This window comes from Heteronotia binoei, chromosome 12, assembly GCF_032191835.1.
Source record: "Heteronotia binoei isolate CCM8104 ecotype False Entrance Well chromosome 12, APGP_CSIRO_Hbin_v1, whole genome shotgun sequence".
Classification (NCBI taxonomy): domain Eukaryota; kingdom Metazoa; phylum Chordata; class Lepidosauria; order Squamata; family Gekkonidae; genus Heteronotia; species Heteronotia binoei.
In genome coordinates, this window is record NC_083234.1 from 51380130 (window position 1) to 51406601 (window position 26472).

General features: G+C 45.7%; 1 protein-coding gene across 1 annotated transcript; it reads left to right on the forward strand.

Moving 5' to 3' along the window:
- Positions 1-6127: 6127 nt before the first annotated feature.
- GGCX (gamma-glutamyl carboxylase) lies at positions 6128-25366 on the forward strand. The gene is made up of 15 exons (XM_060250975.1): positions 6128-6211; positions 7533-7736; positions 11059-11217; positions 11430-11595; positions 12848-12926; positions 13980-14086; positions 14273-14436; positions 15214-15491; positions 18039-18170; positions 19205-19356; positions 20028-20197; positions 20437-20567; positions 21596-21743; positions 21956-22151; positions 24074-25366. Exons 1-15 carry the CDS (start codon positions 6184-6186, stop codon positions 24234-24236), a joined length of 2277 nt encoding a protein of 758 aa, XP_060106958.1. The 5' UTR covers positions 6128-6183; the 3' UTR covers positions 24237-25366.
- Positions 25367-26472: the final 1106 nt, after the last annotated feature.

Genomic DNA, 26472 nt, shown 5'->3' on the forward strand with positions numbered 1-26472 from the left:
TGACCAAATAAAATAAAACAACAATAAAAACATAAAACTTAAAAACAATTTCTAAAAACATCTACTTATACAGGTATCAAGGTTTCAGGCAGCGATCTGAATGGTGGGTTTTCAGGCAGCGATCTAATTGCTCCTAGGATCGCAAAAACGTAAAGAGGTAGACCATCGGTGATGTTTCTATGGGCCAGTCCCACTGCTGCAGATGTTATCATTATAAAAATGCATTTGTTATCAGGTTGTGCCCCAAAGCGCTGTCCCTGTAAGACAGTAAATTAAAGTGGATTCATTCTTGCAAGAAAAAAAAAAATCTCCCAACAGCATAGTATCGTAGTACTATAGAAATAATATGGGAACTGGTATTATATATGAATATTCAAAGTACATGGGCAAACAGACACACCACTTCCCTTCCTGAAGACCATGCCATTCTTCTGCCACAAGGTGGCTACTAACCAAACTATAATTACCAGTCTTCACTGAGGCCAGAAATTAGTCACAATCCAAATCAAGTTAATTTCGCTTATTTGAAGGCTTTTCTCTAGACAGGATTGGGTTAGATAGAGGACATATAGTCGTACTCATGTGAGGCAGCTGCTCCAGAGTGAGTCAGAGTGACTGGTATGATATTGCCTATGCAAACTAGAAGATGCTACAGGTGGCAGGCAGGGTTCTTAAGCAGGCATATTTCTCACTGTAGATGGATACTGTTGTTAGACCTATCGGCTGCGTTCGATATGGTCGACCACCAGCTGCTGACCCGCCGCCTCGCCGACGCAGGGATTCAGGGGCTAGCCTTGCAGTGGCTTTCCTCTTTCCTGGAGGGTTGGGGACAAAGGGTGGCGATTGGGGAAGAGCTGTCCCGGAGACACCTACTTAATTGTGGGGTGCCTCAGGGGGCAGTTCTCTCCCCGATGTTATTTAACATCTACATGTGCCCCCTTGCCCAGATTGCCCGGAGATATGGGCTGGGTTGTCACCAATATGCGGATGACACCCAGCTCTATCTATTGATGGGCGGCCGAGCTGCCGATGTCCCTACAAATTTGGACCGGGCGTTGCAAGCTGTGGCAGATTGGATTAAGTCGAGTGGGCTGAAATTGAATCCAGCAAAGACAGAGGTCCTTTGCCTAGGGCGCGGTGGTCCTGAGGGAGGGATCTCCCTTCCAGCTTTTGACGGTGCGCTACTGGTACCAGTGTGCAGGGTCAGGAGCTTGGGAGTGCTACTGGAATCTTCCTTGACAATGGAGGCCCAGATAGCAGCCACTGCCAAATCCGCCTTCTTTCATCTTAGGCGGGTGAGGCAGTTGGCTCCCTTCCTGGAACGCAATGACCTGGCAACAGTGATCCATGCAATGGTCACCTCGAGGCTAGATTACTGTAATGTCCTCTACATGGGGCTGCCCCTGTGCCAAACTTGGAAACTGCAGCTAGTGCAGAATGCAGCAGCCAGACTGCTATTGGGCCTACCCCGGTGGGAACATGTGCGGCCTAGGCTGCAGGAACTGCATTGGCTGCCAATTGTATACCGAGTTCATTACAAGGTGCTGGTTATTACCTTTAAAGCCCTATATGGCTGAGGACCTGCCTACCTTAGGGACCTGCCTCTCTCCATATGTTCCCCAGAGAGCACTACAATCCAGTTCACAAAACCTTCTGGAAGTACCTGGGCCAAAGGAGGCCAAATTAAAAACAACTAGAGAACAGGCCTTCTCTATAAAGGCACCCCAATGGTGGAACCAGCTGCCGGAAGAGGTGCGGGCCCTACGGTATCTTAACTAATTCTGTAGGGCGTGCAAAACCACCCTCTTCCAGCTAGCCTTCTAAGATGGAACTTGGAATAAACATCACACCATTATTAATACAACTGAGATAGTAGCACTATTAAATTATATTATTTTAGACTGTTTTTAGATTATTTAAATGCTTAATTGTTAATTGTACGTAACTGTATTATCTTGTTTTATTGTTTTAACATGGCTTTTGCCATGTCTTGTAAGCCGCCCTGAGCCTGCCTCAGCGGGGAGGGCGGGGTATAAATAAAATTTTTATTATTTATTTATTTATTTATACAGGTGGCCTCGAATGTTGAACCGTTGTGTGGCTAAGCACCAGTACCTGTCTTGCTTTTGCTATCAGGTTGTGCCCCAAAACACTGTATCAGGGCAAGGGGCTATTCTCCTTAAACTGAATAAATGTGGACAGTGGTGGAGTGGGTCTAAAAATATTGGTTGCCAGGAGACAAAGGGGGCCCACCCACAACTTTAAGGCTATCATTTAATTTTTATAAGAAATAAATAAAATTTTCAAAAAATACATAAGTGGAAAAAAGGAACAATTAAAACTTTTGCGAAATGTATGTATATTAGTAATTACAGTGTACATATACATATATTTTACTGGTAGTATGCAGTAGATATTAAATGTAAATACAGATTGCATTTTCTCCAGGGGAGCTGATCTCTGCCAGCTGGAGATCAGTTGTAAAAGTGAGAGATCCCCAGGCCCCTCCTGAAGGCTGGCAACCCTAACTACAATGTAAATTTTAGTTGCATTACAGTAATAATACTGGAACTTCTATTATATTTTCAAGCTACTAAAAGGACATTAACATTTTAAACATATTGTCTAATGTTTAAGGGGGCCCACTTCATCAGGGACTCGCCATCGGGCAATCTGACACCCGGCCAGTGCACCACTGCCACTGGACTGAAACGAGCTGAGGAAGTAATTCAAAGCACTACACATAAATCTGCAATTAGGGCACTGGCAGACTGTAACCACTGTAACAGGTTGCCACCTTGCAGAATGAAAACAAGATAAGCCTGAAATTGGTTCCCAGTTCCTATTTGCTAGTTTCTAGTCACACAAATCCAACCACAAATATTGTTGATACTTAGAAAGCTCTGCAGCCCAAATCAAATTAGTCTACACCCACTGGCAGAAGACAAAGACAGAGGGAGACAGACCATTTTGCCACCATGACTGAGAAGGCCCTTTGTTGCATTGCCATTTGTCTAGCCTCAAATGGCAGGGGCACTCAAAGCAAGGCCTCTGAAGATGACCAGAGAGATTGGATAGGTTAATATGTGAGAAGGCAATCTTTCAGGTATGCTGGCCCCAAGCTGTATGGGTCTTTAAAGGTCAATACCAGCAGCTTCACATAGAAGTTTAAAAGCACAAGGGACAAGATAGAACCATGTGAGACTGCAGAGACCAGAAGCCAAGCGGCTGAGCAGAAGTCTCTCAGACCCTAGTTCAACCCTATGCTGGCTGTCAAAGATGTAGGATATAGTGATCTCCTAGAATGTCTTATAGGATGTCAGTTACTTTGATGTGCAAGAGAATGAAATGGAAGAGGCCTTCAGACTGTAGGTGGGGGATTCTACCTTAAGTTGACAAGATCCTCTCGTCTGCGCGCCCTACAACTTGTGATTTGGACCCTTGCCCCTCCTGGCTTATTAAAGCTTGCCAGAAGGAGCTCAGATATCCTGTACGGGATATCGTGAATAGATCCCTTATGGAAGGGTGTTTTCCAGCACCTCTTAAAGAGGCAGTGGTCTGCCCTCTCCTGAAAAAATCAACGCTAGAGCCAGCCGAATTGGCACATTACCGGCCGGTCTCGAATTTACCCTTTTTGGGTAAAATTATTGAGAGGGCAGTGGCGTTACAGTTACAGAGCTTTCTGGAGGATGCTTCCGTTCTCGATCCCCATCAGTCCGGCTTTTGTCTGGGCCATGGGACAGAGACAGTGCTGGTTGCGTTGGTGGATGACCTTCAGCAGCATCTGGACCGAGGCGGCTCGGCAGTACTGATGTTGTTAGACCTATTGGCAGCGTTCGATACAGTTGACCATCGGTTGCTGGCTTGCCGTCTCGCCAACACGGGGATTCAGGGGTTGGCCCTACAATGGCTTTCCTTTCCTTGATGGTTGGGAACAAAGGGTGGCGATTGGGGGTGAACTGTCCCGGAGACACACGCTTGATTGTGGGGTGTCTCAGGGGGCGGTACTTTCCCCGATGTTGTTCAACATCTACATGCGACCCCTTGCCCAGATTGCCCGGAGGTATGGGTTGGGTTGTCACCAGAATGCTGATGACACCCAGCTCTATCTACTCATGGATGGACGGCCTGACTGTGTCCCAGAAAATCTGGACCTGGCATTACAAGCCGTGGCTAGATGGCTTAGATTTAGCAGATTGAAACTAAATCCAGCGAAGACAGAGGTCCTTTGCTTGGGTCGGCGTGGTTCGGGAAGGGAAATTCCCCTACCAGCCTTTGATGGTGTGCCACTGACAATGACACACAGGGTCAAGAGCTTGCGGGTACTACTGGAGCCTGCCCTGACAATGGAGGCCCAGATAGCAGCCACTGCTAAGTCCGCATTCTTTCATCTTAGGCGGGCGAGGCAGTTGGCTCCTTTCCTGGAGCATGGCGATCTGGCAACAGTGATCCATGCAATGGTCACCTCGAGGCTGGACTACTGTAATGCCCTCTACATGGGGCTGCCCCTGTGCTGAACCCTGAAGTTGCAGCTACTGCAGAATGCCGCCGCCCGGCTGTTATTAGGGCTCCCCAGGTGGAAGCACATTCAGCCAGGGCTCTGGGGACTGCACTGGCTGCCAATAATATACCGGGTTCGGAACAAGGTGCTGGTTATCACCTTTAAAGCCCTCTATGGCCTGCCTACCTTAGGGACCGTCTCTTCCCACATGTTCCCCAGAGAGTGCTTAGATCTGGTTCCCAAAATCTGCTAGTAATCCCCTGGCTGAAGGAGGCCCATCTGAAGTCAACCAGGGATAGGGCCTTTTCAATTACAGCCCCCTGCTGGTGGAACCAGCTACCGGAAGAGGTGAGGGCCTTGCAGAACCTTGGGCAGTTCCGCAAGGCCTTCATGACAGTCCTCTTCCGGTTGGCATATAACTGACTGGTACTTAAAAACTGCGAAGGAAGGTTGTAGAATAGATCGTTTTCCTGTTTTAACTGTTGTAAATTATTCAATGTATTTTAATATTTATTAACCTTATTGTTTTGAATTTTATGTTGTAAGCTGCCCTGAGCCCGCCTTGGTGGGGAGGGTGGGATATAAATCGAATATATAAATAAATAAATACCTTTGTTCCATTATATCACAAACTCCATGCAAACTGAAATAACAACAACAAGAAAGGTTCTTCCCCTTCTCTTTGTCATGTTGGTTTTCAGTATGCAGACTGATTGATTTCCATTTTTATTCTACCCTCCCTGCAAGTGGGCTCAGGACAGATTACAACAAAAGTTGTATTATAACAAAAGTTGAGGAATATTTCCCACAAGTTGTCCTTCATGATTCTCTCCCTGGAATCCTAAGTGGTTCAAGGTTGTGTTCACTTCTAAAGCTGAAGTTTGTTCCAATCCCTCTGACTGCTGTCAGCATTTATATATGCCCAGGGTTTCCATCCTCTCACTAGAGAAGTGGATGGTTAACAGCTGCTTCCTGTCTCTGCCTCTTCTAGTTCAGGAAAAGAAGATATGAATTTGGGTAGCACAGCCTGGCAGCATGCCTGTCAAAATGAACAATTAGACTGCCTTCTGCTGGGAACAGAACAGAGGATGCAAGGACCATCTTTGGCCTTACAAAACACAGCCCTGCCACGCTGGAGAAGATCAGACACCAGCAGAGGGACCTGCATGAGACAAATTCAGGTGGGTAGCCATATTGGTCCGAAGCAATGGGACAAAGTTGGAATCCATGGTGCCTTTAAGACCAACGCATTTTTATTCTGGGCGCACAGTTCTTCAGATACATTGACACAGACTTCCTCAAGTCTTCCAAACAGGTGGTGGGGGAAGTCAGTTGGCAGGAAGGGAGTCAATTCGTATAAGACACCTTAGACTGGCAGAGAGCGCCCCCTTGAGGGCAGCACGGGACGCAGCACATGTGGCTAAAGTCCCGGGGTGTGTGTGTGTGTGTGGAAATCGAACCAGAAGTGGATCTTCGGCCAGCGCTCGATCTAGAGCCAGCCGCGGGACCAACAAAGGGACGGGCGTCCGTTCCTGGGCCGGGCTTCAGCCGTGGCTGGGTGGAGCTTTGAGAGCGAATTTCGGAGTGAGCCAGGAATAGGCCGCAGACGCGAGGGGACGACGAGACTCGCTCCTTGCCTGCCTGATCAGTTGTCTAGCCGCCTCTACCGCCGCCACCTGGAGATGGGACCGGCTCGGGTTCCCGCGGCAGGTCAGGCTGGGCTGGGTGCGGAGCTCATTCTCGCAGGGGCTGGCTGGGTTGCACCAGCGCTGCTCTCCCTTTTCCGGGGAGAGGAAGCGCCGGGCGGAGAACGGGCCGCGGCCCCCAGTGGGGCAGCGTTGCAACAGTGAGGAGGCGGGTTCCTGAAATCGCTGTGGGCAAAATTAAAGCGAAGCTAAGCGAAGAAATGCTGGCTTGGGACTCCATTCATGCGGGGTGGGGCGTGGGTATGAATCCTTGACAAGGTGGTCCCCTTTTCGAAGGGCCAATTAAACACGTGTCAACACTAGGAGTGGTTGGGGTTCCCCGCTGGCCCCTAGCGGAGGATGGGGCATTAGGGTTGCCAGCTCCAGGTTGGGAGACTCAGAGATTTGGGGATGGAATTTGGGAAGGACAGGGACCTCAGTGGAAGTACAAGGCCATAGAGTCCAGTGGCCTCAGTCCACGCTCCAAAACGTCCATTTTCTCCAGGGGAATCCCACCTGGAGTCCGGCATCTTAGTCCAACTGGAAAACAGTTCCCCACTGAGCTGCCTCCCCTCCCTAAACTCCGCCCACTTCAAAGTCCACCTTCAGATCTCCTGGAATTTTCTAGCCAAAGTTGAACCCTCATGGGGAAGTGGGGAAGGCAGAGCCTCCAGTGTCATTTGACAGGACTGTGCCACCATGGATGTGTGAAGGGGCTGGGGGGTAGTCTACTGCTTTTTGAAATCCAAGTAATGTGTACCAAAACATTAAAGTCGTTTGTACCAAAACACTTTTTAAAAAATGAAGTAATTTGTACCTAAACCTGTTACAATGCCCCCCCTCCCGTGCTTACTTTGGTCATTCTCTAGGGCCCTATTACAGGTGCCCACCCACAGGGGAAGGGCCTTCTCAGTTGCAGCCCCTGTCCTGTGGAATGCACTCTTGAATGATACCCATACCCTGCTGGATTTGTTAGTTTCTGCAGGGTATGCAACTCCAAATTGTTTAGGATGGCCCATGGAGGGTAACCTCCAGTGTTTGGGCTGTTTCTATTAGTAGTATGGTGATAGCCACATATTTTAATGTTAATATTTTGTATTTGTATTTGTTTTTCCCTTATCGGTTTTACCATGTTGTAAGTCACTGCAAGACCCTTTGGGTGAGTGGTGAGGGGGAAAAATCAAATAAATAAACGTTCCACTCCTAAATGGCTTGAGACAGACTTCCTGTGTGTTCCTTTTGCATCTTCACTGTCATTCAAAGTGCCTGGGGGATGTCAATTCAAGATGCCTGGGTTTTTTTGTGGCTAAGGCCTATCAGTTATCCTGCCCAGCTTTCTTTTGCAGGAGCCCAAGTGGCAGAGTCTTTTGTCGGCCAGAAGAAGCAGAGCAAGGAAAAGAAAACCCGGTACGCTGTGTCATCCCACCGCAACTGGACCAAATCTCTCTTGGGCTTTGAAAGTGCTGATCTTTCCAGCTGGCATTGCTTTGTCTGCCTGCTGAACAGGCCTACTGATCCTGCGGCCTTGGGAGTCTTCCGTTTCCTCTTTGGTGAGTTTTGCCTTCAGGCTTCTGAGCGGAGAAGGGTTGGCCCCTTAGGATACACTGGAGGGTTTGTTGGAGAAAGGGCTCTGGTTTGAGAGGTGCATGAGGTGCCTTGGTCAGTTTGGGAGTGGAGAGTCTTGGAGTATTGTCAAAGTACCTCTAACAATGGATCCTCTTGATGTATGCCTGGGTTAAGCAAACTCCCAGGAAATAGGGATATCAACTGCTCCTACCAAGGACAGATTGAAAGACTGCAGAGGATTGTAAATGGGGTAAACGGCTGGGAAATTTCCACTGCTAGTGCACTGTGAGTTTTTAGAAGTTTGAGCAAACCAAATCCCCCATCCTCTTTGCTTTCCTTTATTATCTCTTTAATTGATTAAGGGCAATGAGCTTGCTCATTTGTCCTCATCAGTCTGGGGAGTTTATTTTTAAGCCTGCAAAATAACATTGAGTTCTTCACTTTTGTGTTTTGATGCTTTACTGATACGTGCTGAATCATAAAGTTTTCTTTTAGAACAGTGATGATACTCTGATTCTGCCACTTCATTTATATGGATAGGGACATTTGCTCTGTTTCCAGCATCTGTAAGTCATTTGTGTGCCACATATTAGCATGTTAAAGTATAAAAACTAGGCATACATTTTTTGTGGTACTTTCACTGTTATATTTGGGATAGGTGGAGCATGTAGCTTGGGATGGCCTTTCTCCCAGAAGATGCAGGCACAGAATTGACTCCAGATGTGATGGTTGCTTGCAGCGTGCTTACAGAGCAGTTGCTCTCTTCCCCCACCCATGTCAACATTGTCTGTCTCTTCCAGCAGGCTTTTCTTGCCCTTTACAAATCTACTCTCCGAATCTGACGGGGCATTTTCTGTGGCCAGCAGAACCTACAATTTTCCTGAGAGATATAAAAGAAATAAAATGGAAGTTGCAATGTAATACAGCTACAAGGTTTCCACATCCTGTCACAGATCTGTCTGCAACTCCTTATGTTGTAACTTCTTTACAGTACTATTAGAATCCACCTGCATTTTAGGCAAGCAACAGCCCACATGTTTGGACAAGCAACCTCTGTTTCCACAACTTTGGTTAATGTTGCTGCTCTCTTCCTTATCGGAAGAGAGGGAGACTTTGGACTTGGCAGGGGGAAGAGCAAGTGGTGGTGGGCAGTGCCTTTGCGGAACGTGTTCTCTTGAGATTCTCTGAAAAGGCAGCCATGCCTAATACTGTTTGAAATATTGCCCAGAGGTTGCTCAAACTGATGGGAATCCAACTGGAATTGGAAAGACTTCAGCTCTGTTCCATTTGGGGCTGGTTGTTGAAATTCCTGAAATTCACATTCAGAGGTTCTTATCATGCACCTCCCAAATGTGTAAATGTAAGCAGAGGCAGTTTTATTTGAAGGCCACTCTGTCCATGCAGCATAGGACCATCTGTGTTCCATTGGGTTTGATTAAAGATGTGGTCTGCATGTGAAGAGGTGCAATATTGGCTTTCCCACATAGTTTCTTCATTCTTGGGGACTGTGTCTCATGTGTACCTTGGCAATGAAATGCTGACTTGGGAGCAAAAATAGCTTCTTGTCTAAATATGGCTCAAGAAGAAACAAAGGGAGTAACCCTAAACATGTCTACTCAGAATTAAGGCTCATTTTATTCTGTGGGGACTTATTTCCAGGAAGGTATTCTTAGAATCACTGCCAAATATTGCCTGGTCCAGTTCTTTACTTAAGAGGCAAGCCAGCGAAAGACAAAGAAAAAAGCACAGCCTTTTCATGGAGAATTCCAGGAGAACAAAATCTCTGCAGCCAAAAGGCAGCCTATCTTGAAACAAAGTGCTAGTTTTAAACAGCACAAATTATGAAAGAAAAATGTATGATCTGGTACCACAGAAGCGATTTTGAAGTGAGGCAGGCTGTTTCACCTGCTTAGTTTTTATTTCTCTCACCTAGACACATAAAGAGACATTGGAATATTAAAAACTCTCTCTTTTTTGATGAAATATTAACCGGACAGTTTCCTTACACTTTCAGGGACTAACATCCTCATATTCGGGGGCAGGATGGAATTTTTTTGCAGGTTAGACTGGTGGAAACAAAACTGAAACTATGTTATTTGGGTTTGTGTGTGTGTTCATTGTTTTTTTTTTGAGTGTTAGCTTTTCTGCAGCTTGTTTGACGTAGAACAAATGTGATCCATCCAAATATTCTCTGTATAGGAGTCTGATAACATCCGCAAATATTAGCTGGTGGATCTTCCACTGCTTCCTTCCCTTGCTACTCTAGTTAGATTGCTGCTGCCACTGTTCTCTCCCTGTGTTTGGAAACTTCCTGCATTGTTGCTGCTTCTCTCAGCTGGCTGTCCATGCCCCTATAAAAGAGTGTGGACTCCAACCATTTTCTGGAGTTGCCTATAATAGTGACCCAACTGGTGAGGGAGACCACCTCTCCTGCTTGCAGTAAATGCTGGTGACCTGGGGCTGCATGTTGAAGTGGATATTTCTGAGCACAACCTGAAAAGGCCTCAGTTTTCTAGTCCTGCACAGAAGGCCCTTGTGATCTGTTTCCTGGCTGCATGCTGCCACTCCTCAGGAGGTTGGCTTGGGGAAAGGAAGCAGTGAAAGCTGGCACCTCCTCTGTCAAAGCTCCTTTTATCGGGAAGCTGCGGCTTCAAGGCCCAGATTGACTTTCCCTGCTGAGGCTCAGGGCTAAGAGGCTGCTGTGCCTGTCTCTAGTTTGCTTTTGGTACTTTGGCCATATGAAAATAACTTGTTTGTTTTTTATGATGGCTAACTTTTAATATTCTTCCCTGGGGATGTTAGAAGATGCCTTTGAATCAGAGTAGTGTTTTTGGTCAAGAGGATGAAATTCAAAACTCAAAGGAACAAGATCTGGATTGAACCAGAACCACACTTCTGTGAAAACCAAATTCAAACCACATTATGTTGTGAGAACAGAACAGCAGTGGTAGCAATGACGATAAAATAAATCACCAGACATTTTAAAATAGTGGAAGTGGAGAATGTTTTTTAAATTCAGTGTAAGAATTACAGTCATGGTTAAAGCCACATCAGCAGAGTGTAGCTCACCTCACCTCACTTCCTTGCCTTATCCTTTCTCTTTATGGTCATGGCTCTTAGGGAATAATACAGTAGACCTCCGTTTTCCACAATGGGTTTTTTCCCAAGGCACACTTGCTCTGGAATCCCATGCACCCTGCCTCTTTTCCTTTGACCTGCTTGTGCCAAGTAGGGGGCCTTCCTCTTGCTCGGTTTTGTTGCTGTGATTGACCTCTGTTTCTCTTCTTCGCTCTGTCCTTTTCTTAGGGCTGCTGATGGCCTTGGACATTCCACAAGAGCGGGGCTTGAGCTACTTGGACCACAAATACCTGGATGGGCTGCAGGTGTGTCGCTTTCCCCTCTTCAACTTCCTGGAGCCACTTCCACTGGACTGGATGTATGTGGTCTACATGGTCATGCTGCTGGGTAAGGATTCCAGGAGACTATTTCTGTCCTTGAGAAGAACTTTATCCCACCAGGAGGGTCAGAACGGGTCTGCTGGCTGAAGAAAACATCTCACTCCCTGGGCTTCCTCATTGATTCTCCTGACCGCCTCTAAGGCAAATTTATTTGCTTGCCTATGAAGATGGTGTGAGGGTGGAGAGAATCACTGTAGCTGTGCCTCTCTCCATTGACAGGTGCCTTGGGGATCATGCTGGGCTGCTTCTACCGCCTCAGCTGCCTGCTCTTCGTACTGCCATACTGGTATATCTTCTTCCTGGACAAAACAGCTTGGAACAACCATTCCTATCTATATGGACTGATCGGCTTCCAGCTTACATTCATGAATGCAAACCGCTACTGGTAAGGGCCCTGTAATCACTTTCTCCCAAATACAGTGTATTCTTCTGACTTTCTCCTTTTCCGTTGCCCTGTTTTTGGTTTTGCCATGGTTCTTTGTGTTCAGAATAAGATTATGCCAAGCAAACAAACCATCATTTCAATTGTGGAATTTTTTTCATATGGACAACTTGGGAGTTTTAGCACAGGATATAGTTCTGACCTCAGTAATCAGCAAGCATCAGGATGAGACCAAGCAAGGAAAAAAGGGTGTTGTGTAAGTTGAACTGTACACCATGGGAAATGTATCTTATAAAAGCGTAGTAAGTCTCAAGTCCCTCATGAGGTGCTCCTTATTATTTTATTTACAATATTATCGTGTTTTATTCTGAGCAGGTGCTTGCAAACTCCATGGCAGTGTGAAGATTAGAGACCTTTGTCTCACTGTACTTCTGCCTGCCTCTGTCTCTTCCTCATTGTTGGGATTCCTACCCCTAAGAGATGAATACTTTATTGCCCCTTATTTCTTGGGAAACTTGGAGTGGCAGTTGTTAACCCTTGCAAAGACTTGCTTGGAGTCATTTCCCCAAGGCTGCTTGGTGAAATCCAGTTGGAAATTGGGTTCCCCATGATTAGGCCCCACACTGCAAAAAGCAGGAGTCAAGTAGCGCCTTTAACACCAACAAACTTTTATTCAGAATGTAAACTTTCATGTGCATGTACACTTCTTCAGACGAGGAATGAGGTGCAGTAAACAGAGCTACATATAGAGAGCCAGTTTGGTGTAGTGGTTAACTGTGCGGACTCTTATCTGAGAGAACCGCGTTTGATTCCCCACTCCTCCACTTGCACCTGCTAGCATGGCCTTGGGTCAGCCATAGCTCTGGCAGAGGTTGTCCTTGAAAGGGCAGCTGCTGTGAGAGTCCTCTCCAGCCCCACCCACCTCACAGGGTGTCTGTTGTGGAGGAGGAAGGTAAAGGAGATTGTGAGCCGCTCTGAGACTCTTCGGAGTGGAGGGCGGGATATAAATCCAATATTATCTTCTTCTTCTTCTGGTGGGGTTTATAATGCAAAGTGCCCACCTGGATCGAACTGCAAAAAGCAATTACTACACCTCTGGGAATCCATTCAGGGCTACAGCAGGCACCCCTCCTTCCTTCCCCCCCTCAACTCCTTTCCCTTACCACAGAGTTCCCACAAAGCCAAAATCCAAATCTAGCATTTTACTCTTAACCGTCCTTTCTGGCAGCCCCTGCTGATAATTCTTTCCTTATAGGTCCATTGATGGCTTCTGGAATTCACAGAAGAGAAATGCTCATGTGCCCCTGTGGAACTACACAGTGCTGCGCTTCCAGGTACAGTGCACATGCTACTGGACTTCAGCCCCACTTTCCTGCATGCATGCTGTGCCAGTTTCTGCACCAGTGATGTCCTGTAGAAGCAAAAGGAGCTCTGTGTGTTAGGTGAGGCACCTCACCACCAGCAGTGCTGCTTCTTGACAAGCTCTTAATTAAGAAGGATTGTAACAGAGCATAAGAGCCAGAATTGGAGCGCTTGTAGCCAGCATGAGCAGGTGGTAGATCAGATGGGTGTGACAAATGCTGGGTTTGGATGAAAATATAGAAATGAATAAAATGTTGCATATTATGGGGTTTATTGGTAGCCATCCTCCACTCACCTCCACCCCCGTCTATGGTTAAACTTTAATCCAATCCAAGGGGAAAAATGAATGTTGATGTTTCTCTTTTCCTTAATTAGTTGTTATTTAAGAAAAAAAATTGTCTTCCTAAAACCACACAGGAGTCATGAGGTAAAAAAGAAAAACGCTTATTTGAGTGGAAAGAGTTAAAAATACTTAGAAGCAGCAGCAGGGGTTGGAAGTATTAATAAATGTAGTTTTCTGCTTCTGCTGGACACAAGGTATAAACAAGAGGGACTGCTAAAATGCCCTATCCTGGATGGCCCCGCCTAGCCAGATCTCTTCAAATCTCAGAAGCTAAACAGGGATGGTCCTGGCTAGTATTTGGATGGGGGACTCTAAGGAATACCAGGGTCATGAAGCGGAGGCAGGAAATGGCAAACCACCTCTGTTCATCTCTTTTCCTGAAAAATCTGCAGGGTTGCTGAAGTCAACTGTGACTTGATGGTACTTCCATCACAGTAATAAAACAATGTATTCTGAAGTAGTGAGCAAATAATCTGCATTTTGAGAAAAAAAAGTTATAACTGAGTGAATTCAGGGTTAATGCATCCCAGATTATAACTACCCTAGTCTGGGCCTTGATTTCTTCCTTCAGCCCTGAAAGAAGCCCTTCTGGTTTCTTCCTGTGGCCTCCAGCTTTACACTTTGTGCCTTCTGCTGGCTACTTGGCCTCTGAGCCTTAATAAGGATTCTTCTTGCCAAACAGATTTTTATTGTTTACTTCATTGCGGGCATCAAGAAGCTGGATGCTGATTGGGTGGAAGGCTACTCCATGGGCTCTCTGGCAAAGCATTGGCTCTTCAGCCCATTCAGGTGAGTGGGAGGGGCCAGAGGCTGCTTGAATGTTGTCAGGGATCTTCAGTGTCTTGTAATGAACAGTTCAGGTGGAATGATACAGCTCCTTCCCAAGCCATTTAAGGACCTGGCTCCAGTTCCTGCTGAGCACAACCTGAAGCTATCCTGAGCCACTCTTTACCTGTGCTGTGTCTCTTGCCTCAGGTTGGTGCTTTCCGAGGAGATGACCAGCCTACTGGTAGTGCATGGTGGGGGCTTGGTGCTGGATCTCACAGCTGGTTTCCTGCTCTTTTTTGATGCCAGCCGCCCTGCTGCCCTCTTCTTTGTCTCCTACTTCCATTGCATGAACTCCCAACTTTTTAGCATTGGTAAGTACTCCACATTACCCAAACTACCCACTCAAAGGCTGTTATGGCAACTGGTTAACCATAGCGCAGGACTGCAGCTCATCACTAGTTAACCATAGCTTAGGATTACAGCTCAGCACTCCACCTGGAGAAACAGCTACCTTTTCCAGCAAATCAGCTGGAAGATAATAATGGATTTTGTTCTCTCTTCCCATCCATCCTTGGGGCCTTATTGTAGCACAGTGATGCTTCCACAAGGATCATAGTTTTTTTGTGATTTCCCCTCTCCTCCAGCTGTCCTTGATCCTGAGAAATTTGATTATAGTGATTGTGGTGGAATAACCACCATGTGGATCGGTGGGTTGATGAAGGCAAAGAGGGCAGAATTGCTGCATCTTCTATCAGTGCAGCTCTGCTGATAGAACAGGCAAGAAGGGTAACTTTGCCCCATTCTCACTGCAGCTGCCTAACCCACACAGCTGTTTTTCCAAGAGGGTCCTGTGATTCCAGGAATCATCTTGATTGGTTGGAAGGGATTGCTAGATGGAGGGAAAAGTGGGAAAGATCCTTCCACTGACAGGCTGTTGGATACAACCTATTGGTATATTTGGAGAAATAGACAAGATGTTCATTGGATGATCATGTTTGGGAGTGCTTTGGGTAGCTGCATTTGTGAAGGGTCCTTCCATTCGGATAGTTTGCTGTTTTCTAGTTTTTGAAGTTGTATTTAGCATAAGCTTGATCTTGCAGACCTCTCCAAAGGGAATTCTTTGTCCTGGATGCCTTTCTTGACTACAGGAATGTTTTCCTATACCATGCTGGCCACCAGCCCCCTCTTCTGTTACCCTGACTGGCCACGCCGCCTGATTGCCAAGCTCCCAGCCTTCTTGCAGAAGTTCCTGCCCTCAACAGATCCCCCACAGCCCAGCCAGGAGTGTGTGTATAGAGAAGCAGGGCAGCAGAGACAGGGCAGAACAACTCAAAAAGTGGGGCTGCAACAGAAGCTTGGAGCCATCTTTACGGTGTTATATGTGATGGAGCAGTTCTTTCTGCCCTACTCACATTTCGTCACCCAGGTGAGACTCCTTTGACAGTTTCAGGCTTCCATAGTTAAATTGTGGATGTTCTTATGATATGGATGAAACTTTCTTGGCATGGGTCATCTGAAGAGTAGATGATGGTGGGACTAGCAATGAGCACCTCTCAGGGCTGAGAATGCCACCTTATCTGGAATCCTGCAAGCATAGCTCTTCTGCTTCCTTGAGACATCGTGCTTCTATGAGACAGGAAGTGTATGGCCCAGGGTCACCTGTAAACATGCAGAGGATGGCGGATAGCAGTCTTAATCTCAACTATAACATTAAGGTGCTGTGGCTCTGTGGTAGAGTGTCTGTTTTGCATGTAGAAGGTCCCAGGTTCAATCCCCAGCATCTCCAGTTAAAAAGATCAAATAGCTGGTGATGCAAAACAGCTCTGTTTGGAAAGCCATGGTCAGTCAGAGTAGTACTGCCCTTGCTAGACCAATGATATAACTTAGCAGAAGACAGTTTAATGTGTTCAGTGAACATTCAATCCTTGGTTGCTTTTTAACATAGTCAGCAAACACACAACCATTTTTTAAAAGTCAGATATTGAGAAGAGAGTAGACATATTAAATAATTTAATTCCAATATATTAAAATTATAAGCAGAATTACAATTCTTAAAATGAAATACCAGCCTGGAGGAAATATGGAATAATGTCAGAGAACAATGTTTGAAAGCTCAGTTAACTTAGGAAAATTTGCTACCACAAATCTGTAAGTCAAATATTTCAGAATGAGCTGTGACAATACACTAGATCATTCATGAGGCCCTAAATAGCATCAGTAAACCTGTCAGGTTTAATATGCAGTCCTTTTCACATATTGGCCTGTAAACTTAGCAAACATCTGTGTATTGGATTGCAGATCTTGGTAACTGAAGTTCTCTAGCTAAACTTTCTCTTCACAGAGGAAGAAGACACAAGTGAGATGTATCTATTCAACTAGCTGTGAGAAAACACTTGTTCAAGAGATCAAGGACTGCTGTATTAAACTTAGGGAAATTGCCTTTGTTACTGCCACTTGGCATTTCTCAGTGGAGCTGCTGGATTGCCACAACTCATTTTGAACAGTTTGGCATGCAGACAGATGCATTAGTACCTCAGACTGGATCCTGTTGTGTATTGTATCTGAGGTTATTTGATGTTTCTTAAGTGATTGTGTTCTCTTTGCTTCTTAATTAATTGATTTAATTCCACTTCACTGTTTTAAATGTTGTTCTGTTGTTAAAACAATTGTTGTTAAAACAATTTTTATTGGTAACATATGGCAGTTATATCTAATACTAATAAAATGTTAATAACCACTTAATGCCTTCCTCATACATTACCCTTTTCCCTCCCCTCTCCCCCCCCCCGTCTTAATTATAAACATTGGTAACATAAGGTAACAATTTCTATTTCTACATCATTTTTCACACCATCCCCTATATTACTTTCTAATTACCCTCCCCCTGTTACTTGGCTCCCGCTGATGATAATAATTCAAAATAATAATATTTAAAGGTACTGTATTCTAATCAAGAACCAATATTTATACTCTATCTTCTTCTAAAACTTAATCTTAATCATTATCAAAAACTACTAACATTTAAAGATACACTTAACTACTAAAACCAAAAATTAATATTCTTCTTTCTTCTAAGACTTAATCATTACCAAAAATTGTCCAATGTCCTTTTACTTTTCACTCTTTTTCTGCATATCTTCTAAATTTTTTCCACTCCATCTTAAAAACCTCCAATTCATAGTCTCTTAAAGTTCTTGTTAATTTGTCCATTTCACTCCATGTCATAACTTTAACTATCCAATCCTATTTTTCTGGTATTTTTTCTTGCTTCCACAACTGCACATACAATGTCCTAGCCACTGAGAGCATATACCATATTATAGTTCTGTCTTCTTTTGGAAACTTTTCCATTTGTAATCCTAAGAGAAAAATCTCTGGCACTTTCTTGAATTCGTACCCCAAGATCCTAGAAATTTCTTGTTGAATCATCTGCCAATACTGTTTTGCTCTTTCACAAGTCCACCACATATGGTAAAAAGAACCTTCATGTTTTTTACATTTCCAACATCTATCTGACATCTTATTGTTCATCTTTGCCAATTTTTTAGGAGTCATATACCACCTATACATCATCTTGTAACAATTTTCTTTTACACTCTGACATGTTGAAATTTTCATAGAGTTTTTCCATAAATACTCCCAAGTATCCATCTGTATTTCTCTATTTATATTAACTGCCCATTTAATCATTTGAGACTTCACTACTTCATCTTCTGTAGACCATTTTAACAATAATTTATATACTTTTGAGGTTAATTAAATGTTGTTCTAAAGTGAAAGGATTCGGTTTAGTTTGTGTAGGTTGGATGACTAACCCTCTTTGCTTTTAGGCATAAAGAGTTGGCTTGAGAGGAGGTGCTGCGACTGAGGACATTGCTGTGACTATTGGGAGAATGGAAGGGGGGGAAGAATGAAATGGCAGCATCTGCCCACCTGGAAAGAACTGACATGAACCAATCAATTCCTCACACAGGGTTACAACAATTGGACCAATGGACTCTATGGCTATTCGTGGGACATGATGGTTCATTCACGCTCCCACCAACACGTGAAGATTACATACCGGGATGGTCTCACCGGGGAGCTCGGTTATCTGAACCCTGGGGTCAGTCTTTCTTCCTTTCCTTTCTGGGGGCATTTGCCATTGTAATTGAGGATTACAAATGGATACCTTGCAGAAGAATGCACATCAAGAACACTGTTGCATTCATCGAATACATGGGTACCTGGTTTTCCCCATACATGCCTGATGGATGTGCATATGGGAAAATAAGCATGTACTGCATGTAACTGGGGAACGTTTGTTTTCCAGCACCAAAGTGATGTTTGGGTAGGAAAGTATGTAAGGTGGTTATCCCTGTGAAATGAACCTTTCTCAGGCATGTAAGATTTGAATGGTCTAGATTCAACTAGAACAGCAAGGCCCAAACTGGTACTTGGAAAGGGTGACTTCTTTGTTCTTGCAAATTGCCTGACATGTATTGATTTGAACTTCTTCAGGAGCAAAATCTTGGAGAAAGGCTGGTCTGTGGAGATTCTGTCCCTTTGATTTTTTTTTTTTAAATCAAAATGTGCTGGGCAATTCACACGTATTATAGAATCTGGATTCCAAATTATATAATTCCAAATTATATAATTTGGATTCAACAAGCAGAACAAAGTATGGAAAAACTTAGCACAAAGAGCTGAATTTATGTCAGTGGCGTAACTCCTTGAAAGGGCAGCTGCTGTGAGAGCCAGTTCGGTGTAGTGGTTAAGTGTGCAGACTCTTATCTGGGAGAACCAGGTTTGATTCCCCACTCCTCCACTTGCACCTCCTGGAATGGTCTTGGGTCAGCCATAGCTCTGGCAGAGGTTGTCCTTGAAAGGGCAGCTGCTGTAAGAGTCCTCTCAGCCCCACCCACCTCACAGGGTGTCTGTTGTGGGGGAGGAAGGAGATTGTGAGCCGCTCTGAGATTCGGAATGGAGGGCGGGATATAAATCCAATATCTTCTTCTTCCTTTTCAAACTTATATTTTGTTCTACCTGCAATTTTTTGAGTATTTGGAATAGAAATTTCTAGTTTCTTCTGGGCCCTGAAGCAGCAGCAGCAGCACATTTCCAGGCATTCCTGTGTCTTAGCTGTGTGTGTTTGGATAGGTGTTCACTCAGAGCCGGCGCTGGAAGGACCATGCTGATATGCTGAAACAGTATGCCACCTGTCTCAGTCACTTGTTGCAAAACTACAACATTTCACAGCCAGAGATCTACTTTGACATCTGGGTGTCCATCAATGACCGCTTCCAGCAGAGGTTTGTAGTGGTGGGGGGGGGAGTGGAGACGCTGGGTGGCAGCAGGTCAAAAACTTGAACTGACACAGCCGTGAGACCTACAGTCAGACATGCAAGCCTCACAAACTATTCCAAGTATGATGTTGTGATTTGATTGATTTGTCTGAAAAGTTGATCCAACTTCTAGCAAACCATCACTTTCAGCTTTTTCAGCTTTCTGTGCAACCACGATCTTGTGAAATAGCAGTGTTTTAATATTTCCAGCTATAGATTGGGATGCCTAGAAGGGAAGTTGGTGCTGGGCAAGAGGAATATTGAAAGGCAGGAGGGGTGGAAGGGGGTGCTGTAGAGGATGGGATAGAGGTGATTGTCTGTCCTGGTGGTGCCCCATGAAGAGAAGAGGATGTGAGAAGCCTTGGCTGGAACAACAATGGACTGTCTGCCCTTGGACTAGCAAAGTCCATTTTGCCAAACAAGGAGACCAGTTTAATAGTTGTGGTCAACAGCTTTTCAAATCAAAATGAGTGCTTGTCTGTGTATCTATCTATGGGTGTATGTGTGTCTCTAGCAAGGGGAGTTTGTTGAATAAAGGCAGCTACATGAAATCAGAGAAATGGAGAGATCCATCCTCACTGCTGGATATATTTGGGATTCCCCTGCTCCACTTTGCTCTTTGCTCATCCCCTCCACAGACTCTTTGACCCACACGTGGACATTGTGCAGGCTGAGTGGTCTCCCTTCAAAAAGACATCATGGCTGAAACCTCTTTTGGTTGACTTGTCACCATGGCGGACAAAGCTGCAGGAGATTGAAAAGTCACTGGACAACCAGACTGAGGTGGTCTTCATTGCAGACTTCCCAGGTACTTCATGAGAGGTAGAATCTGGTTCCTTGGAAAGGCCACTTCACCTTGAGCCAAGTGCCTGTGGGTTGCTTGTCAATAGAGCTGGACTTATCTTCACTAGGAAGTTGTATGTCATACTTCTCATGTGGGTTAACTTCTACAAGGGATGGCCTTCGGTAATAGTAGTGTTCCTGCAGTGTAAGAGAAGCCCTTGGCCTGCGTGTCAGCTACTCATGCCCTGGTTGCCCCTGTGACAGGTCTGCACCTTGAAAACTTTGTCAGCGAGGACCTCGGCAACACCAGCCTCCACTTGCTGAAAGGCGAAGTGGCTGTGGAGATTGTCACTAAACAGATGAATTATACGCTGCAGGAAGGAGATAGGATACAGGTGAGAGCTTAGAACTTGGGAGAGTGGGAGGTGCCGTTCCTTCAGCTGACCTTCAAGATCTCCAGTGAACCTGAGGCTCTGCCCCAAATGAAAGAGGAAGGGAAGGGGAGCCACTCACACCATGAACTAAGAAAGTATGACTCTGCTCATATCTTGCCATGAAAACCCCAGAAGGTGGAACTACAGAGCCAGTTTGGTGTAGTGGTTAAGTGTGTGGACTCTTATCTGGGAGAACTTGGTTTGATTCCTCACTCCTCCACTTGCACCTGATAGCATGGCCTTGGGTCAGCCATAGCACTGGCAGAGGTTGTCCTTGAAAGGGCAGCTGCTGTAAGAGTCCTCTCAGCCCCACCCACTTCACAGGATGTCTGTTGTGGGGGAGGAAGGAGATTGTGAGCTGCTCTGAGATTCGGAGTGGAGGGCGGGATATAAATCCAATATCTTCAAATAACCAGGTTTGATTCCCCACTCCTCCACTTGCAGTTGCTGGAATGGCCTTGGGTCAGCCATAGCTCTCGCAGGAGTTGTCCTTGAAAGGACAGTTGCTGTAAGAGCTCTCTCAGCCCCACCTACCTCACAGGGTGTCTGTTGTGTGTGTGTGTGTGGGGGGAGGTAAAGGAGATTGTGACCGCTCTGAGACTCTGAGATTCAGAGTATAGGGTGGGATATAAATCCAATATCATCATCTTCTACATGAGATCACCATGAGCTGGTTGTGACTCAGTGGTGCACTGTACCTTTATGGTATGCAGGTGCATCACTTGTATATATGAAATATTTATGTGAGGGGTGGGAAGAATTGTGGAGGAGGGAAGACCATGGGAGAGTTTTCTGGAAAGGAGTTCCACCCCAGCCCCTCTCTGATTGTGAACCCTATAAGAGAAATCGCCTGAGTATCTTCAGGTCCATGTGGGCTGTTTGGAATGCAAGGGATAATACTGGAGGCTTCTGCAGAAGCCTTGTGTTGTGGGGAGACTTGATACCTGCCTAGTTTTTGTCACGGCTGCTCCTTCTGCTCTTGGTCACAGTTGCCAGCTGGTGAATACCATAAAGTCTTCACAGTGTCCCAAGAATCCTCCTGCTACATGTACATCTATGTCAACACCACTGAAACAGCCCTTGAGAAGAAATTCACTGAGCTTCAGGAACTGCGGGAGAAGGTGCAGAATGGGAGTGGTGAGTCATGCCAGTGGCTGGCGGGGGGGGGGGGGGCAGAGGGGGCAGACAAATCATTGCCTGTATAGTTCCCACAGGTGGATTTCAGGCTCTGTGCTCCTTGCCTGTATTGAACTTGTCCAAATTGGCCTCTTCTAGACTGCTCTTGTTTCCAGGTGGGCTTCCCTTCTTCTGAGCCCTGATATTTTTATTTGTCCTTTCCGTCCCCCTAGAAACAGAGCCTCTTCCCCCAGAGCTGCAGCCCATCTTAGGTGGCTCCCTGGAGAATGTGACCCAAACAGACCCAGTTGTTGAGGCTTTCCTTCGGCGGGAGCGGCGGATGGAGGAGCTACAGAAGCGACGCAATGCCACCCTAGCAGAGCGTTTCCATCGTTTCACCACCAAGAAGTATTTCATCTTCCGCAGGAGGTGGGGGACACGTTCCCAGTAGCTTCTGTCTTCTCCCTACTCATGAGACCCTTACTGTATTGAGCTGTGCTGCTGCCTAACTAAGGTTGCTTTTACTCTAACTATTCAGCCAAATTGCTCTGCTCATTACAGAGAATCCAGCCCACACCACTGCCAAACTGCTGCAGTTCAGTGTTGTCTGTAGTGACCTTCTGTCTTGTTTCAGACCTGGCTTCTGGTGGTATCTTTGGCTTTGAACACCATTACAGCAGTACCTGGCCAGTGGTCAAGATGGGTGAGGTGGTTGATTATAACCCACCATTACCTAGCCGCAGTGTCCTTTTAAAATGCTGCCTGACTCCTTCCCTCATTCTTCTTATAAAGCTGCAAGTGCTAAGACAAAATGAGATCAGGAAATGTTTAACTGAAAAGCTGGCTATGCTTGCAGGTTTGTAAGCTGAAGTTTATTGCACTTCTGCTGGTGTATCAGTTAAATGGTGGCACTGATGATCAATTAAAAAGATGGGGTCACAAAAAGGATTGATTAAAGGGCTGAGGAAAGCATGAGCTCATACATGTTGGGAAGTATTTTGTTCTTAGGAGCACCAGTCTAAGTTTCAGCTGCAACAGTGAAGTAGCACAACTGGCATTACATGGGGGTGCCATATAGAAGAAAAAGATGATAATGGTATTGGATTTATACCCCGCACTTCACTCTGCATCTCACAGTCTCAGTGGTTTACAATCTCTTTTACCTTCCTCCCCCACAACAGACACCCTGTGAGCAATTTTTCCTGTAAGCTGTAGAGCTGTGAGCAAAAATTCAACTTTGTGAGCTATTGGCATTAAAGTTGTGAGCTACTGTGCTCTTGTGTCATCCTTCCTGAGCTTAGGCAAAACTGTGTGAGCTGGAGGCTAAACATCTGAGCTAGCTCACGCTAACTCAGCTTAGAGGGAACACTGCCTGTGAGGTTGATGGGGCTGAGAGAGCTCTCACAAAAGCTGCCCTTTAAAGGACAGCTCTGTGAGAGCTATGGCTGACCCAAGGCCATTCCAGCAACTGCAAGTGGAAGAGTGGGGAATCAAACCCGCTTCTGCCAGATAAGAGTCCGTGCACTTAACCACTACACCAAACTGGCAAAGAAGTTGCCTGGGAGGCCACAAAAGGAAGCAGTGCTGTGAGCAATTGCTTGCAATAGTCTGTTGCTCTATTTGAAGGTGACTGAGCATGAGCTGATGTTGCTAGAAAGATGGGCAAATTGGTTAGTATGGCACTGACCGCTTTTGCCATGGAGCAGCTGACATTTATGGCATTTTAGTGGGAATGTAGCTAGGTATTGAGTGCAGACTAGAACCACTGTTATGATCCTTTGTGTGGATGTCAGCAGAAGAGCAGCACAATAGCCGCAGTACAAAGTACCTGAGTAGACCTAAATTCCAGTCTGAGAGAATTTACCATCATTATGTTCTTTCAAGGAGCACTGCAAAACCAGCGGTTTCCATCTATGAAGCTCTTCTGTGATCTTGAGAACTCTTTTGGCCTAGTGACATGGAATGCCAGTAGCAGCTTAAGGTGCCAGCCCAGCCTACTTGGCTGGTTTCTCCTACTTGGATAAGGCTGTGAATTCCTTCTAACCTAGCTTGTTTTGGCTCTTTGCAAAGATTCCTGCAAGTGTTCCAGTGCTGTTTGCTTGCTTTAGCTCTCCATCATTCCTTGCCTGTCTTCACACTGCTTTCAAGGACTGCCTTTACCAAGGAGGCTTAACAGGGCTGGAGACTGGCAATAATGAATTTGGACTGCAGCTTTAGGTTAAATTCAGATTTTTCTGGGTTTGATGGTTTATCAGTTTCATAAGCTGGTGGGTGAACCTCTGTAGGTTAAATGGCAGGATATATATTTTTAAAAAATAACATCAGTTTTGCTTCCTTCCTTGTGTCCTCAGTCTTCTGATGACCTGGATCTCCCTACGGAACTTAGTCTTGGGGCGCCCATCGCTGGACCAGCTAGCACAGGAAGTGGCCTATGCCAACATGCAATATGACGTGGAGTCTACTGCAAGCAGCCAGGACACATCCCCAAAAGAGGCAGAGCGTTCTGAACTCTGAACTACCTCAGCTAAGCTCCTGGACTCATCACACAATGGAGCCAAGTGGAACTCTGTGCACATGGAGGAGTTGCTGCCATGTTGGTGCTGTGGCCATCTTGTTCAGGACCTGGAGAAAGGCTTCAGCAGATGCCTCTCTGGGTTCCTGCTTCTCAATGGACAGCTTGCAGATTCAATCTGGACTTCTGCACCACCGCCAGTTGTCATCCTGCTGCTCTGATTTCTGTGCTTGTGGTTTAAGGACACATTTGTACAATGTCCTGAGGAAAGGGCGGGGCAGGAGTAGGGTGCAACCAAACAGGGCTGGGGGGTAACAGTGCCCTCACAATAGTAGCAGGTGGGCTCCAGGGGCATTGTGGTTTGGCCATTGTGCCTCTTCTCACAACACCCATGCTGCTTTGTTGGGTTACCCTAGAGCCAGGCTGATAGTTAAGAAAGTGGGATCTTGTTGGCTAAAGGAGGGGAGTGTAAGGAACTGCAGGGGCTGGCTGGACTGCCACTTGGGAGGAACAAAGAGGGACTGAGCAGTGGGCGCAGGGAAGGAGCCGAAGGCCAAGAGCTTTCTCCCAAAAGGATTTCTCTATGGGGCTTGGCCAGGGCTTTTTTTTGTAGAAAAAGCCCACACATTTTGCATATTTGGCCACACCCCCTGATGTCACCATTGTTTCACACAAGCCAGATGGAATTGCATTCCTGTGTGTTCCTGCTCAAAAAAAAACCTGGCTTGGCTGCCCTGAAGCAGCTCCTTTTATCCCCAGGGGCAGTGTGGAATGGCTGTCCTCTGTGGTAGAAGGGACCACAACAAAACCATCCAGCCTAGCATTGTCTGCTCTGACTGGAAGCAACAGCTGCTGACTTTCCCAGTATCATCACTACTTTTAGATGGAGATGCCAGGGCTTGAACCAGGGGGATCCTCTACTGGCAAAGCATATCCTGCTCTTTCACAGGAGCTACAGCCTGTCTCCCAAAGGCACATCCTCTCCTGGCCATCATGTAACTGAGAAAGAGCTGGCAACCTTCTCAACTATGAGCGAAGTATCTGGCCAGGGCACAATAGCCATTTTTAGCTAAGAACTATTGCTAACATCCAAAGTACCAAGTTTTTAAATTAAAAAATGTATTGAATAAAAGTGTGTGTTTCTCAGTCCTTTCTGCTACAGATAATCTTTTCTCTGTTGTGTTTGTGGGGGTTTCACAGGGCCATAGGTAGTGCTGTTAAAATGGCCACTCATGCCCCTTGTGATCTCAGAAAGGCTTCCCCCTTACCAGCCAGCCCTCTTTAGCTTTTCATATCAGCCAGTAGAACTGACTAAGAGACAAGACTGCCACTAGCAAGCACTTCATCACACTGCTGAATTAATGTAAAGCATTCCCTGCCATAATGTGGGACTGTGGCCTCTGGCTTCATTAGTGGCTGATAGCCATTTGACTGTCATGGCCACAGAAGTACTCCGCTACTGCTGCATGAGAGAGGAAAGTTGGCCAACTGGTCATCTTTGTGCCCTTTGGGGCACACATCTGGCTTTCCAGTGGTAGAAATGGATCACTGGCCTCAACCCTTTGGCTGGATCCTGCAGGGCGTTTCTTATGCACACACAATAAACTAGTCTGGCACATGTGATCATAGACTCCCACTGTATGCAACATGTCTGGCATGGAATTGATACCTATGTAAAAGAAACGTGACACATGAAACAGCCCTCAGTTCCCAGAGTGCGCAGGAACCCGACTCAGACCAGATTAAGCGAGCTGTTTTAAGATTTTTATCCTTCAGGGTGGCTTGCTGATTTCTGAAGGCTGGCTGGACTATCTTTTAGCCTGTTATTCGCCTGTTAAGAGGGGAATAATGATAACAGATTAAGTGTGGTGTAGTGGTTGGACTAGTAATTGAGAGACCCAGGTCCAAATCCTTATTCTGCTGTGGAAGCTTACTGGGTGACCTTGGGAAAGTCACACAGACTCAGCCTTCTACTTGTAAGGCTGAAAGCAATCTTGGGTTCCTGTTAGGGGAAAAGATGAAATGTAAACAAACAAGACTTTAGAAAGTGTATCAATATGCAAACATCCACAGTAATGTTTGCAAAACATCTTAAGCACCTCTATAATATTTTTACTACATACTCTATATAATGATAATTATTAAGTCCTTTGAGCATTTAGAGTGCTTCATATTTTCTGGGTTAGCCTAGAATTTAAGTTGCAGTTATTGTCTGGTGGCAGATGAGGGGAAAGAGAT

What these genes read in the sequence shown, in the direction of transcription:
- GGCX (XM_060250975.1), top strand. Translation starts at nt 6,184, where the DNA reads ATGGGACCGGCTCGGGTTCCCGCGGCAG. An exon ending in AGTCTTCCGTTTCCTCTTTG is followed by an intron (nt 7,737 to 11,058) that starts GTGAGTTTTGCC and finishes TCCTTTTCTTAG; the next exon opens with GGCTGCTGATGGCCTTGGAC. An exon ending in TATTTCATCTTCCGCAGGAG is followed by an intron (nt 22,152 to 24,073) that starts GTGGGGGACACG and finishes TTGTGTCCTCAG; the next exon opens with TCTTCTGATGACCTGGATCT.